General features: G+C 43.1%; 1 protein-coding gene across 2 annotated transcripts in view; it reads left to right on the forward strand.

The window, feature by feature from the left end:
- The window catches only part of ADCK1 (aarF domain containing kinase 1), a 72455-nt gene that overhangs the window by 40424 nt on the left and 17335 nt on the right, over positions 1-14696 (forward strand). The window contains exons 5-6 of one of the 2 annotated variants that reach the window (XM_054275547.1): positions 9153-9311; positions 13062-13220. In XM_054275547.1, the coding sequence (XP_054131522.1) occupies positions 9153-9311; positions 13062-13220 (318 nt within the window). The remainder of the gene's footprint in view (positions 1-9152; positions 9312-13061; positions 13221-14696) is intronic. The other variant, XM_054275548.1, reaches the window with a different exon arrangement.

Below are 14696 nucleotides of genomic sequence, written 5' to 3' on the forward strand. Positions count from 1 at the left end.
CTTCCTTTTTAACTCTGTGCTCAAGCCCTGGCACAGCTTCACTTCCTGACCAAATCCTTGTACCTGACCTCTTCCAAGCATCTCCTCATCACACTCTGTATAGTCATAAAACTGCCCATACACATTAACCTCCAGCCCCCCTGCTTTGTCTTATATACTTCTTGAAGCCCCCAGGCTCTCAAAGCTGAATCAGAGAACTTTAAGATGAGGCACAGGTGATGTGTGTTTCTCAAGGTGGCACAGGTGATGTGTGTCCCATATAACCTCAGGCTCTGGCAGCTGGTTATTTCTCACAGGAGTGCTGCTGTTGTGTAGGCTTACTGCTGACAGGGCCCTTGGGCCATCTCTTCAGTCCTCTCTGAGCCTCCCCCTGCCTGGCTGTGACTAACATGGAGCTTGTTTATTGTGGCTCCTTGATCCTTTCCTGCACAAGCTTCAGCCAGTGCGTGGCAGGAATGTGTTTATATGTGGAGTCAAAATGGTCTTAGCACAAAATTTGCTTCTGGGTGTTTTGTTAAATCTAACCTTCTTGCTTTTGTGCCAACTGGCCCCATCTCTGTGGCATTTTGAGTGAGGCTCTATCTTGTTACAGGTAAGAAATTTCTTACATTGAGAACTTCCAGTCATGGCAACAACTTCCCCAGGGATGTGGTAGAAGAGAGACCTCATCACTGGAGATTTTCAAGGCTTCCTTTCCCATGAAAAGTTAAGGCAGGCTGTCTTTTGAGGTCCCTTCCAACCAGAGCTGTTCAGTGATTTGATGATTCTTTAGAAATGTTCTGTCTTTGCGCCAGGCTGCTGGCAGCTCTAGGGGTGATATGTCATTTGGGAATATGTCTTCAGGAATTCAGCCAAGGGGTTCTCTGTGTTGGGGACCTCCACAAATCTTACTACATGTGTAGCTCAAGAGAAGTTGGAACTTTGAGGGGATGGGGGACAGTTGGCTTGTTTTCACCTGTCATTTGTGAGCATTAGCACTTGATGTCTAGTTCAACCCTCAAAATGAGGTCAGTGTTGATGATAAAGTTGAGGCTGCAGGCATGCTTGACAGAAAGTTAGTGACACTCTCCGTTGTGATGAGAAAGGAGATGGAAGGGATGGCTTGACTGAGAAGATTAGGAGCTGTGCTTTGGTTTTGTTGAATGTGAACAGAGGTATGACTGAAAGAAGATGACTGAGATACAGGCTGAAATTGTAGTTTGGCTAGAAGCAGGCTGGTGTAGAGTACAGAGCCAGAACTACAAGTCAGCAGAAAGGAAGTGGGAATTTTATGTGAGCTATTATCCAGATGCAGGGTGGGGGTAGAGGTTGTGAGCAGAGCTTTGTATAACATCTCCAGAAAGCTGGGAAAAGGATAAGCCAGCTGCTCAGATATACTAAGAGAGCAATTAAAATAGCAGAAGGCTGAGGAGACTTTTCCCTTCCTTAGGAGCTACTATGGTATTCCTGCTATGTTAGCACTTTCAGCTCTATTGCTTGGGAGCTGAAGAGCTGCAAAGAACACAGAAAGCCTTGAAAATCTTTATATAAAGGGGCCACTACTGCTCTACCTCAGCCATGGAATAAGAATCCCTTTGGGCAGATGGAATGCAGCAGAGTTGTCTTCTGCTGTGTTTCCACTGTGCACTGGTGTAACAAATGAGACCCTCCTTTGTTAGCAGGGGGAGGAAAGAGAAAGAATGCTTTCAATTAAAATACAAAAGATGGCTGGGAGTGGCATCATTGTGTGCTCTTGAAGGACTGTGATTCCAGTCTGAACAACTGACCAGTGTGGCTCCTTCCTCACAGACAGAAGAGATGAAGAGCAAGTAGCATTTCCCCAAAAAGAGAGAAAAGAGTAGATATAATGAGCATTGCTCAACTGGGAGAAAGATAAAAAAGCAAATCAAATGGGGCATTTGTATGTGCAAGGGAAAGCAGGGAAACATCTGCCTGCATTGTTGGAGTGAATACGTAGCTCACAAGTCCCTACTTTTTTTCCAGCATGATGGAATAGAAAGCAAACAGGATTATATATGTATATACACACCTTGGCTTTATTTTGCTTTGGTCTGTGCATTTTGCATAGGCTATAAGATACTTATGTCATGCAAAATAGAGTGCACAGTGACAGTGTTTACTGTCACATAGAGAGACTGTAGTTTTACCTCTTTGCTTTCCACACAAGCTTAGTTGTTAGTGGACTCTTGCTTGGCCATTAGGATAAGGAAGGCTGTTGGAGGCCAGTCATGGACAGGCTGAGCTGCAGAAATGGTTTAGGGTATCAGGAGGATGACTGGCTGCACAAGATGTTTTGTTATATTTTGAGATGGAAAGAAGTGGGATGCTGATCAGGTCACAGGTCATTATGCTAATTAACTGCATCTGGGGACAGAAAATAAGTATTTTCTCAATGTCCATGCCAGTGTTAGAGGGACTGTAAATCCCTTTGTTATCACTTGGGGATTCTGAGGAAGTAGTTGATTCAGTCATGCAAGGTTCTTCCACCTTCCATCTTCTCCACAGGGAAGTGAACTGGATTTGCAGCTTAAAATTGTAATGTAGCTTCCAACAGCAAAACCTTTCCCATGGTAATGGACATTTTTGAGAAATAGATTTTCTTGGAATGTAATTCTGTGTATGAGATTATAAACATGAGGGGAAAGCTACCTGGATGTATACTTTGACCAGGAATAATGTTCACCCACACAGGTGGATGGATTAGAAACTTATTTGGAGACATCCCAGCTTTGCTGTTTCCTTTCTCTGGTTTCATCTATATGTTTGTGCTACCACAGATGTTGTGCTAGCCCTGCAGATGTCTGGACTCTGCTTTCTTATAATTTAGCTTGATATCTGCCTTACATCAGAAGTATATTGTGCAGTTTCTCTGCTTTCAGAGTGCTTTGTGAAACCATCACCTGGGCGAAGAACAGCTGAATGAAACTAAACATGGGAGAGGCTGTGGTGAAATGCTATTGGAAAACCTGTAGAACTCCCAACTGTTGAAAGCATCTCTGGGTGCTGAGCTAACTGTTAATTTTAGCATCCTGTGTCTCTGGAAGCTAGTAGAACATCCAGTAGCTTAATTGGTGAAAAACATTTATCTCCTTGTGCTGGTCAGGACAATGTTCCTGAGCCAGTATGTTCCTGTCTGGCCATCACAATCCTTGCTTATGTTAGGCTGAATGTTGTTTATTTGTGGGAGCCATGGATAAGTGGCTCACCTTTTAGAGGGATGGGAGATGAGGTCCACCTCACACACAGGGTCTCAGAAGACATACATCTGCTCTGTCTGCTCATTGCTCTTACTGCCTGTTGTAGCTGTCACCACTGAGATCCAGGTTTCGATCTGGGATGAGTGATAGTCTCAGACAGTCCTGCCTTGTCTTAAGGATCTGAGTCAGGAAAATAAATGAAACTACCATGAGTGTGCCTGAGCACAGACTATTATGCAGGAGTCATCGGGGATGGAATAAAAGGCGCTTTTCCTCAAGGTATAGCTCTGTAATAATTAAAGGTACTATACAAGTCAAGTAGACTGATACTATTGCTGCACAGCTCAATGGATGGATGTGATTGAATACAAGAGTGGCTTTGTGATGAATACAAGTAGGCTTTTCCACTGCTTGTCTAGCCAAAAGAGACTACAGAAAAAGGATAATAGGTGAGCAGATCAGGAAGTAGCCAGGATCGTAGGTATCAGACAGTGAATGAGTGAGTGAACATTGGTCTCTGGCTGAGGGGGATCAAGGACTCTTCCTTTAGCAAGATTCATTTTCTGTAACACTAATGCCTTTGTAACTGAGAAATGCTGTCGGTAGGATCCCAGAGAAGATTCTCAGGGTTTTAGCAGGTAGTGGGCTGCAGAGGTCCAAAGTGGTACAAGGTAGAAATAACAGGAAAAAGTGAACTTCACACCCTGCCTGAGTCCCATTTTTCTGGAAGAAATGCTGATGGTTGATGGACAGCCCTGATTTTGTGCTATTGTTGTGAAATGTTAGCAGTGATTAACAAAGTTAGCAGTGATTGGCAGGTCAGGAACAAATGTGTACCATTGGCATGTGAAGTGACATGTTTGTGGCTGCGTGTAATAATTGTTGTATATGTATTATACAGACAGGTTTTTAAAAGCAAAGCTAAAAATTTGGACCTTATAAATTAGACAAGGGCAGATTTCTAGCTGTGTTGACAGCCCTGATTCTGCTCATTGAAGCATGAGTGCTGTTGCATGGTGTGGCCCAGTGTCACAGGGGATATCAAGGAGAAACAATGTTAGACCTCAGCTCTTCCAAATTCTGGGCAGGCACCTTGTTGCATCTCTCCCCCTGAAAAGAACCACCTTACTTTTCCATCCTGTGCCCTGAAAGATGCAGGGATTTTCTGTAATAAGCCATAGGTAATTGTTTCAGTGCATGAGAACACACGCATACCTTTACCTGCATTCATTTGGATGGAGCATATGCCTCTCTATATATGTGCACGTATGTGTAAATGTAATGTGAACACCAGCAAATCCATTGAAAACAAAACCACTGTTCTGTTTACATCTACAATATTATTAAAAATACTGGATTAATAAATACATGTTCTTGACAGATGAATTTAGGAACCATCAATTAAGCTTGGCATTCATTAGGTGGGGAGAAGTCCAATCAGATTTCACTGACTCAACAAAGCCGCCTATAAATTGTGGGCTTTTTGTTCTGATGTTTGATGAATTATTCTTCATAATCCACTGTCTACTATGATAAATCTAATCTTTCAGTTTTTGCTGTCTTAATAATTCTCAGAGCAGCACTGTGACATTTTGTTTTCGTAGAGGGGATAGGAGGGCTGGGACGATGGAAAAAACCCCTCGCTGTCCGGGAAGTATATTGCTCTACAACAAAGTAACCTTTTTCTCACACTTAGAGCTCCGGTCTTGCAGACTCACAGGGATCAGTGAGTCCTTGGCAACATGAGCCGTTATGTGTATCTTGTTGGAAAGATGACCAGCCTAGGATGAGGTTCACGTTCCTTAAACCAGGAGGGGCATTGAATTTGAGAGCAAATGGCGTGCTAGTGTTGATAAAGTGAATTCCAAAAGTCCTGATGCCTTCTGCTGTTAGTGATCCTGCATCTCACTGCTTCCTAAATTTGTCTTGAACAAACTGCTGACACATGGCCAGCATTAATCACAGTGGCAGAGCAAAGCCACTGCATCTCATGTAGAATGATGTTATATAATGCAGGGCTGGGGAAGGGCTCCATGACTTAGGCTCCTGCTCCAGAGCACCATGCTAGCAGCCTTTCTGGAGGGAAGAGAACATACCTCTCTGTGAAGTGGGCAAGTTGAAACCAGGCAGTAATACTCCATCATTTGCTGAAAAACATGGATATAAAAAGGTTGGGATTAAGAGGCAATATATTTCAAAAGAAATTAGCTAGCAAGACATGCACATTTAACTGTTATGGTTTAGAGATTAAGATATCAGACTGGAACTTGGGATATCTGGGTTAAATCCCAGCTCTGTCAAAGACTTCTCAGAACATGCTAGGCAGGTCATGTAAGGTAATACTTTCAGAAAGGACTCAGGATTTGGGAGCTTAAATCCAATTGATTTCCAGTATCTTCCTAAGTGTTTAAGGACAGGATTTGCAAAAAACACTGAGGCATCCTTGTGCCCAGCATTGTGGCATCAGGTAGTATGTGCTACAGACCTTGGGAAGAGCAGCTGTGCTTTGGGAAAGCACTTCAGCATGTGAGGAAGCTTGTAGCTGACATCTGGGAATTCCTGGAAAGCATGAATTTGTGCAGGGCCCATGGTGGCTGTGCATCTCATACCATGGCACTCTGGGCTTAATGTGGTCTCTAGGTGCAGCCTCAGCACAAATACACACTAGTATAAGTGTCAAAGTAAATAGATCCTGTTAGAGCTTTTATATCACTTCTTTGAGATGTGAATACTAATACCAACAATCACGCATATTTTGCGTATTTAAAATTAAATGAGCTTCATTCTTCAGAAGTAAACAATCAGGGCTGTGTTTCCAGCAAGTGAAGTACAGCACACATTCATTTGCTGGTGGAGCCTGTGCTTGTTGATGGGGATCTGGCTTGCAGAAGGAGCAAAGGAAACCACTGTGTGCAGGGGCACTGCTCACCTGCACGGCTGTAAACCTGCAGCTGGCTGTCCTGCTCCTTTGAAAGAGCAGCCCTAAAGTTCCTTTTAAACCTTTATTAAACCTGTTGGGAAACTATGCCTGTTTCATCTCCTGCCAGGATTACAGATGGTAACAGTGAGTTTGATGAGGCCATTTGAGACCAGCTGTAGCCTGGAAAAAACTCGCGAGTTCCTGAGGTCAGGTGCGCTCCAAGACTGTCCCAGACCTTTGCTTGCTAATCATCCATTCTGGAAATGACAATTTTTGTTAAGGGTGCTTGTGAGCAGTAAGAGCCTGCAGCCTGTTCCAAGAACTCTCTGCTTGCATGAAATGGGTGCAGCCACCTTTCTTTGGAAAGACCCCACTCCCTGGCAGGCAGTGTGGGAACCAGGCTCACCTCTTCTCCGCTTCCATGTCACAGCGCCTCTTGCGCACTTTTGTGTGTCTGGGACACAGCCTGCAGCAGAGGCATTAGCTGCCTCCAGCGAGCTGAGAAAAGACAATTCCATAATGAACGAGGGTCATTTGCTAAGTGGGGGGTCCTGGAGCCCAGCCATGATTGTGCTTCTGTTTTATCTCAGCCTCACACCTGCTCATGTAATGGCTCGGCTGTGATCTGCTCCCTCCCCCTGTGCACGCTCTGCCCTTCTGCTCCTGGGATATCCATCAATTCTCTGGCCCTATTGCAGTCCCTTGCCTTGCTGTCTTTGTCTGCAGCCTGTGAACGTGCACAAAATTGCCCTGGAATTGTGGGAGGGCCGCTGAGCTGGCTTTGTCAGACATGACTGCTAACCTGACTTCCATGTCCTAAGTAGCAAGTTTATAAATTACTCTTCAATACAAAATAACTCCTAGACACAGCTTTCTTCAACTATGTTTCTTTAGAAAACTTAGTCACGCGATAATGAGGTATATTTTTCCTGCCAGAGGGAACATGTGCCGTTTTTTTTTCCCCTGTATGCATTCAGTTCTTGTGAAAATGGCTAGATTGACAGTGTAGGCAATTAAGAGGTTTTAAAATCCAGAGCAGATGGAATTTTATTCAATTTATATATGATCTTGCTAAAAATGTACCTTACTGGATTCAAGCCAGTGAACTCCCAATTCTGTATTTTAACCTTTGGGGGATGTTACCCAGCTTTATGGCAGTTAGAGTAGTAACCAATTTGTAAAGGATACATCCCTCTGATACAAGGATGTAGGGTAGTGAGAGAGTTGAAGAAAATCCCAGCTCGACCTCATGTGGCAGGTTCTCTGCGCGCATTTTTTTCTTCCTTATGGGATCTTACAGCCCAGCAGGCTCTTGGCCACCTTAAATCTTTACCCTTAATAGATCCTTTCTTCAGGGAATACATAAACTTCACATAAAGGTTAAAAGTCCCTGTGTCTTGAACACATTTTCTCTTGAGACACAAATGTCAATAGGTTTGAATTATGGACCTGCTGTAATTAAAAAACACATAACTAGTTGTTTTTAAATGCAGTTGTTTTACTTAATTGTTTTTGCCGCCAGGACCAAAGAGAATTAATTAAATAAATAAAATGAACCTTTCTAGTGAATTACTGGAGGCCGCCGAGTCTGTGTTGGTACCTAATTACTGCAAATGCTCCAGTTTGTGGCTAGCAATAGTTTTCTGTGGAAGGGGCTGGGAGAGAAGGGGTGGGGTGGTGTGGGAGGGGGCTCATTCCTTGGCAGCTGCAGGAGGGAACAGGCTGCTCCTTGTAGTATTTTTCTTCCTTTTCAGCAAAAAGAGTATTCGTTTAAGGCTTTGCATGAAGACTTTGCTTAGAAGGTCTTTATTCAGATTTAATTGCTAGGTTGCTGCAGCTCCCATCTTTAATTACCTTTTAAAAAGCAGGTTATAAAAATGCACTGACATTCTTTCTTTTTTGTTACTGCATAAATTACAGGCTTCTCAACTGCTCACTTGAAATCAGTTGAGCCTGCTAGAAGGGTAGGACAGGGTCCCTTTGCTGACTTCTGGAAACCTCAGAGTTTATGTTTGCCTTGCCCTACAGAGCAGGACAACAATCCTCAACTAGCATTACATGAACCATGCCTGAAGCCACATATCTGTGTTGGCCCTTGCTGTGAGCTGACTGACTGTGTGGAGGGGCCTGGCTCATCAGCTAGGCTGAAATTGCACTACCATGGTTGTAGTGTTTGCAGAGCCTGTGCTGCCTGGTGCTGCCAAGAGGGTCTCTAGCAGTGTGCTATGTTATGCAGGGGAGGTGGGCTTCTGCCCTCACTCTTGTCTACCTTGGATTTTGCTTCCTGGACCTGCTCCTGGTAAATCTACTTCATCTGCAACTTTCCTTGTAGTCCAGTCCTGGATTTCTCAGCCAGAGCTTCTAATAATTTCTTCTCCGGCTTGCCAAGTGCTTTGCTGTCCCTGATTGGTGCTTTTTCTGAGCTGAGAGACCTGGTTACTTTTACAGAAGGTGTGGCAAAGTCCATCACATTAAACATGTTTTCAGGCCAAGATGTCACAGTTGAAACAGCAATTTTTGTCCCCCTGCCCTGAATGCAGCCCTTAACCACTGCTCCCCAGTCATGTGCTGGTTTTCACCAAGTAAGCTTGCTGCTGCTGTAATGCACAGGAATACACACTGTCAGGTTTCAGGGGTGATGGTGGGTGGTATTAAATATCTGCCAAAGAAATGCGTGCAAAGGAGCAGCTGTTGGCTTCTGCACCCAGGATGCTGACCATAATCACTTCAAGCCATTTTTAGGACCTTCTGAAGAAGTCTCACACACTGCCTGGCCACTGCAAGTCCAAGATGAAATGTGCTGCTGGGACTCTGTCACAGGTTTCCATAAGCAGAGTATCTCCAGGGCATTTGCGTGTTTGGCAGGCTTCACTCAGAGGCCAAGCAATGACAAGGCTAAGAGAGGGGACAGAAGAACTATGAAAAGGCTGAGTCTGCCCAGCTTTGGCACATGAACTCTCTGGCCTGTGGGCAGGGCTTTCCTGAGCATGGCTTCTGTTGCTCCAAGCTGATGCCTCTTTCTCTTCTCTCGGCAGATAAAAGAGCTCTTTGTCAGTTTTGAGGACACTCCCTTGGGAGCAGCATCGCTAGCCCAGGTACACAAAGCAGTGCTGCAGGATGGGAGAACGGTGGCAGTGAAAATCCAGCACCCCAAGGTCCAAGCTCAGAGCTCCAAGGATATTTTGCTCATGGAGGTAAAATTACATGTTAATTTCAAACTTACAGAATAATTGCCATTGAAGTGTATGGGGACCACATTCATCTATGGTATAAGCAGCTATAACAACACCAACCTGTGGCTTTGAAACCTCCACAGAGATCAGTGCTGTCTTGCAGGATTAATGCAGAAAATTGGTGAGGATTGCAGTGCTGGTGATTGTATGGATGGAGAGACTGAACAACAGGGTAAGAGGGAAGGAGGAGAAGACAGGTAAAGATTAGTGATGTTCTAGTAAGTCCATATAAGACTTAAGAAGTAGAGAGTGAGTCCTGAAGTCTCTTTTCAGCCCGTGTGCTCATTAACTGGTCTCAGGGACCATTAACTGATCTCTTGTAGTCAGGCCTGTGTGGTCAAGGAAAATCATTGTTCATGATTAGCATGTTTTTCAATTAAACTCTAGTGTGGATTCAACAGTAGATGAGTTTGCTATGATTCAGTTTTGTTTCTTGATCAGCTCCGTAATGCTGAACTGATTAATGGTAGAAACAAAAACACTGAAATACAGAGAGGGTCACCTAACAGGGGCAAATATACAAATGAGGGATTCAGCTAGGAAAAAAGTTTCAATGCCTAGCTCCTGTTCCTCTCTTGAATGGTAGGTACCACTCTTATTTTCCAGTGCAGTGCTGTAGCTTTTCCCAACTTCTAAGTCTAGCTGTAGAAAGGAGGAAATGGAAATAAACTGCAGCCCTGTACTGCATTGCAACAGACAAAGATGCCAGCAATACAGTATAAAACACCAAATGGACAGGGCTGTGGTGGAGAAAATGGGAAGGATTAGGTCTGTAAGTGGTAACACTAAAGCTTTTTGCTCTCCTAATAAAGCATATGTGTGTATATATATATATACACACATATATGTCTGTATATACAGTAAGTGCACAGTAATTAGCAGACAGGTAGGTTCACGGTACTAAAGAGGGGAAGCTTAAGCTGAGGAGTTCTGATGAGTGTTTGGAGGGTATTGCTGGTGCAGTAACACAGTTCTCCATCACAGAAGATCAGAAATCAAAAATTCTGCCAGCAACCTCTCAGAGCAGTGTGTAACTAAAGCTTCTTTAGGCAATTAAAATACCTTGCTTTGAGCAATCCTGGCTAGTCTGCATAGAAGCACAGCTGGTTCCAGCTGGGGCACATAAGTTTGCAACTGAGTATTTAATTTGAACTCACAGTGAAAGAAACTTGAGTTCCAAAGAGATCTCCCAATAAGATAGGATCAGTCTGTTTCAGTGCTGGTTCAAGAACACAGAACTGTTTGAACTGGCTTTGAGTCCAGCTGAAGATTTGAATTTGATTCAGATTTTCTCCAGGACTCGCTGCAGTGGTCTGCCCAATGAATTTGCTTCTGTAAGTCATCATGTGCACAGCACTTCTCAGGGGGCTTATGACATCCTTGTCTCCCTCCCAAAACAAGGTGGCAGACAAAGAGCAGTCAAGGATTAAGGATGAGCAGGTAATGAAAGAATATGGGATCAGGGTAATAAGAGGATTCTGTGTGAATGACCCAGAACCTGTGTTTACCTTGGGACATTTGCCCTTCTAATAGTGGATATCATGGGAACATACCTCCTCACACCATGATGCTGTGATTGCTGATTATACTGGTAAGAGACATTTTAACAAATTATTTTAGAATGATTCCTGTCTTTTCTGGCTTTAAACTATTCCTTCTGGGAAACTTAGAAATAAACCAATGTATTTTCCTTTGGTAGTTTAGTACTGTCCTTGTACAGACATTCTGGTTTACCATTCACATGTTGTATATACACAGGTATGAAAAGGTAGCTCAGAATGTGACACATGCAGTTTTGTTTTTAAAAGGTCTCTCTTGTGGGGTCTTGGCTTACATGCATCATTGTATCCTTGTGTGGGACTGTTTTTGTGTAGACTGTTAGAAAGCCAGATCACACATGTTAATGTTCTGGTCCTTTAAGAATCAGACAGACATTGCAGTTAGGTAAAGAGGTTGATTTAAATATTGATGGAGATGGTCTCATCTAGAGACTGATGGGAAAGAATCTGAACAAGAAAAGGTAGCTGGAAAATTCCTAAATTCACTTGAGGTTTCATAGCATCAATGCTGACTCTTTAAAAGTCGGTGCAGCATCTGATAAACCCAGAGAGAGATACCTCACTGCTCTCTATATGTCAATAATTATTTCAAGACAATATGTTGACAGGTGTCAGAAAAGGGGCGGGCAAAATACTTGTTAGGATGTCCCTGCTGATGGTCAAGTTGGGAAATTGATTGAAAAGAGCATTTGAAGAAAGTGAAAAAAAAGCACGAATTTTCTCACATCAAACATCAATGGAATAATCTTGGAGACCCTATGAAGTTTATGTTCATGTTCATGAAGATTGCTGGTTACATTTCATTTGGGTGACATAAATTTGAAAGGATTTGTGCCTCTAGATATAGCAGTAAAAAATACAATTCAATAGTGTCTGGAACCTGGTGATTACATTTTTAAAGGAACATTGAGTTTGCAACTGACATTTAGATAAGAGAAGTTGAGATGGGGTAGAGAACAAATGTTGTCACACAACTGAACAGGAGCAGTGATGGTTCATAAATTTATTTTTGTCATACATTTCGATGTTAGCAGCTTCCTGTGTGTACTTTAAATGTTCCTTCTGCAGTGCAGGAGTTCCCACCCCAGTGGTGGAGATTGAGAAGGGGAAACTATGTAATAACATACACTTAAAAGCCTGTTTCTGTTTCCAGATGAATGTGCAGAACAGGTAAAATAAAGACAGCAAAGTGCATTCTATTGTTATGGGGTTTTGTATTTGTTTTATGACTCAGTTAAAAACAGTAAAAACAATTTTCCTTGAGACGTGGTCCATATTGTCAGCTTGTGTAAGTTTGCAGCTCTGGTGGAGAAACTGTCCCTTTGTATGAACAGAAAGCATACTTGGCTGCTGTGCAGCTTTGATTATGCCATCCAATTGTGTAATGTTGATTCACTCAGCCCTTAAATGTTGCTCCAGTCAAATGTTTCAAGGAACTTTTTGGTTGGGATGTTAAAGGTGCTGTGTCTTTGAATATCTAATCTCTTTAAGAAGAAGAGCATTCCATATATTCCATGTGGTGAATATATGATGCTTGGGAAATACCTCCTCAGCCTTGTGAGAATGGCTTTGCCTGATGCTGAAGAGCAACTTGCCCTCTGAGCTCCACCAGAAGTGTTATTTAAGGGTCTGTAGCCTACTGACTGTATCCAAACTCCACTGTTTTCTTTGAACTGCTCAGAGTATTTTCTGTGCTCAGCAGTGGAAGAAGTAACATAGAAGTAACAAGTATTACTTTTGGTCCTCCTTGTCTACATTATCTGAGAGCTGTTCAAATGAAGTCAAAGAATGACTTGTAGTATTATAGGACTCAGAAGATCTCAACAAGGGCAACACCCTTGGTGAGATCTGGCCATGCGGGCTCTTCTCCAGAGCTTTGTTCTCTTACTTCTAGGCAGCAGTCAGCTGCCCTCCCTTTGATGGGTGGGCTATCATTTAACTCCTAGATGTGCCTTTCTCTATGGAAGAGTAGGCCAGAATTTGTGTTACATGACCAAGGCATGATACTGTGTTGTGATACTGCAGGAACCCTAAAAGCACTTGCTTTTTTTATTTGTAAGTTACATGGAATGATCCTATCAAAACAGCACTGTGTGTAGCTGTGTGGTTTTGGAGCCAGGATCCAACTGATTGTCTGTTCTCTTGTTCTCAGATTCTCCTCTTGGTTGTGAAGCAGATTTTTCCAGATTTTGAGTTCATGTGGCTGGTGGAAGAAGCTAAGAAGAATCTGCCCTTGGAGCTGGATTTCCTCCATGAAGGCAGAAATGCTGAGAAGGTTGCTCATATGCTAAAAAATTTTGACTTCCTGAAGGTGAGGAAACACATATTTCTTTCTATGTATGTACATTAATAGTCTTCCTCTCTCTGTCTTTTGCCCCTCATTCACCAAGTGGAGGAAACATAAGGAGGGAAAATGAAGTTCAGCCCCTCTGTGTTGTTCATCCTAGACTGCTCTGCTAATATGGACCAGAAAATACTCTGAGACATGCTTTCTCCTTGTTTGTCTCCTACTGAATGCACTCTGTTGGGTCAGGAGTGGTGGCTTGGGACCAGCAGTCTCTGGAGCCTGCTGCTCATTTTCCCAAGTTTTCTTTCTGAATTTCATTTAAATTTTCTTTTTGAACTTGTTCAGAGACTGTGAATTTGCCATTCTTTACTGAGCCATCTGGTGGTACCTTTCCTTGGGCTCTATTTCAACTAAGGGCACGAAATGGACATAGAACAGAAAAGCTGGACTGAAACTGATGATGTCAAGTAGTATCTCAGGAAAAAGCATATTTACATGAGTCCTTCCTACTGCAAAAAATCACATTCTCACCCTAGAATTGGACATTTCTCCTTTATACATATCTATGGTTAGTGCATTCATGTTACTTCATACAGAAACCAAATTACACTCGTGTATGGTCTTCCCCACTGATACTTTTAGCCCACCTCCCCCACCTCATACTTAGGTCACTGATAAATATCTGAAGTACAACCAGACATGTACACATCTCAGTCTTGGAAAGACATAAGGCCACATCTTCAAAGTCACATGTTCAGAAATCTTTTGCTAACATACAAGAGACACAAGCCTCCAGTGTGTGCTTTCTGGAAACACATATAGTGCCATGGTTGCAGTCACTGATGTGCCCATGGCACACACAAAAAGGCAGCAAAAAACACTTCCTGTGGACCTTCGTGGATACACACTTCTAAAGGAGCTTGTTCCCTCCTGTTCGTGCAGAAGTCCCAAGATAGCAGTGACAGAGGTGTGAGATAGGGTGAGTTTTTGTTAGGCTTTACAGGCTGATCTATCAATTTTTCCTTGCTCCTTCCATGAAAGGGATGTAATTCCATGTTGCCTAACGCCAGCTATGGAGCAGTCCTTTTGAAGCCCAGTGTCAGCAATGGCCTTCCCATAGACACAGGTAAAAGCCACCACAGGGAAGGCCAGAGTGGTTTTTCTGAGTGGGTGCCTATCAGAAGTGATGCACCTTGGAGAGCGTGTCCATTGCACTGTAAGTAGCGTACTGTGAGGTAAATCCCCATGGAGACGGCCAATCACCTCCTTGCTGGGGTAAGGAGCTATCATGGTATCAATATGTGTAACAATAACAAATGACTTGAGATGGCTAAATAATGGATCCTCTCATCTGACCTGCCAATTCAGAGATGTGTTCATCACCTAAAAGCAGCAGAAGAATTGGGTTTCTGTATCATAAATTTTCCTAAACATGCCAGAAAGCTGAGAAGTAGATTTTGTGCTGTGAACCTGTTTGAGCTTTTAAAGCCAGAGATAAAT

Source organism: Melozone crissalis, unplaced genomic scaffold, assembly GCF_028551555.1.
Source record: "Melozone crissalis strain CALT ecotype California unplaced genomic scaffold, PUWL_Pcris_2 ptg000018l_1, whole genome shotgun sequence".
NCBI lineage: Eukaryota > Metazoa > Chordata > Aves > Passeriformes > Passerellidae > Melozone > Melozone crissalis.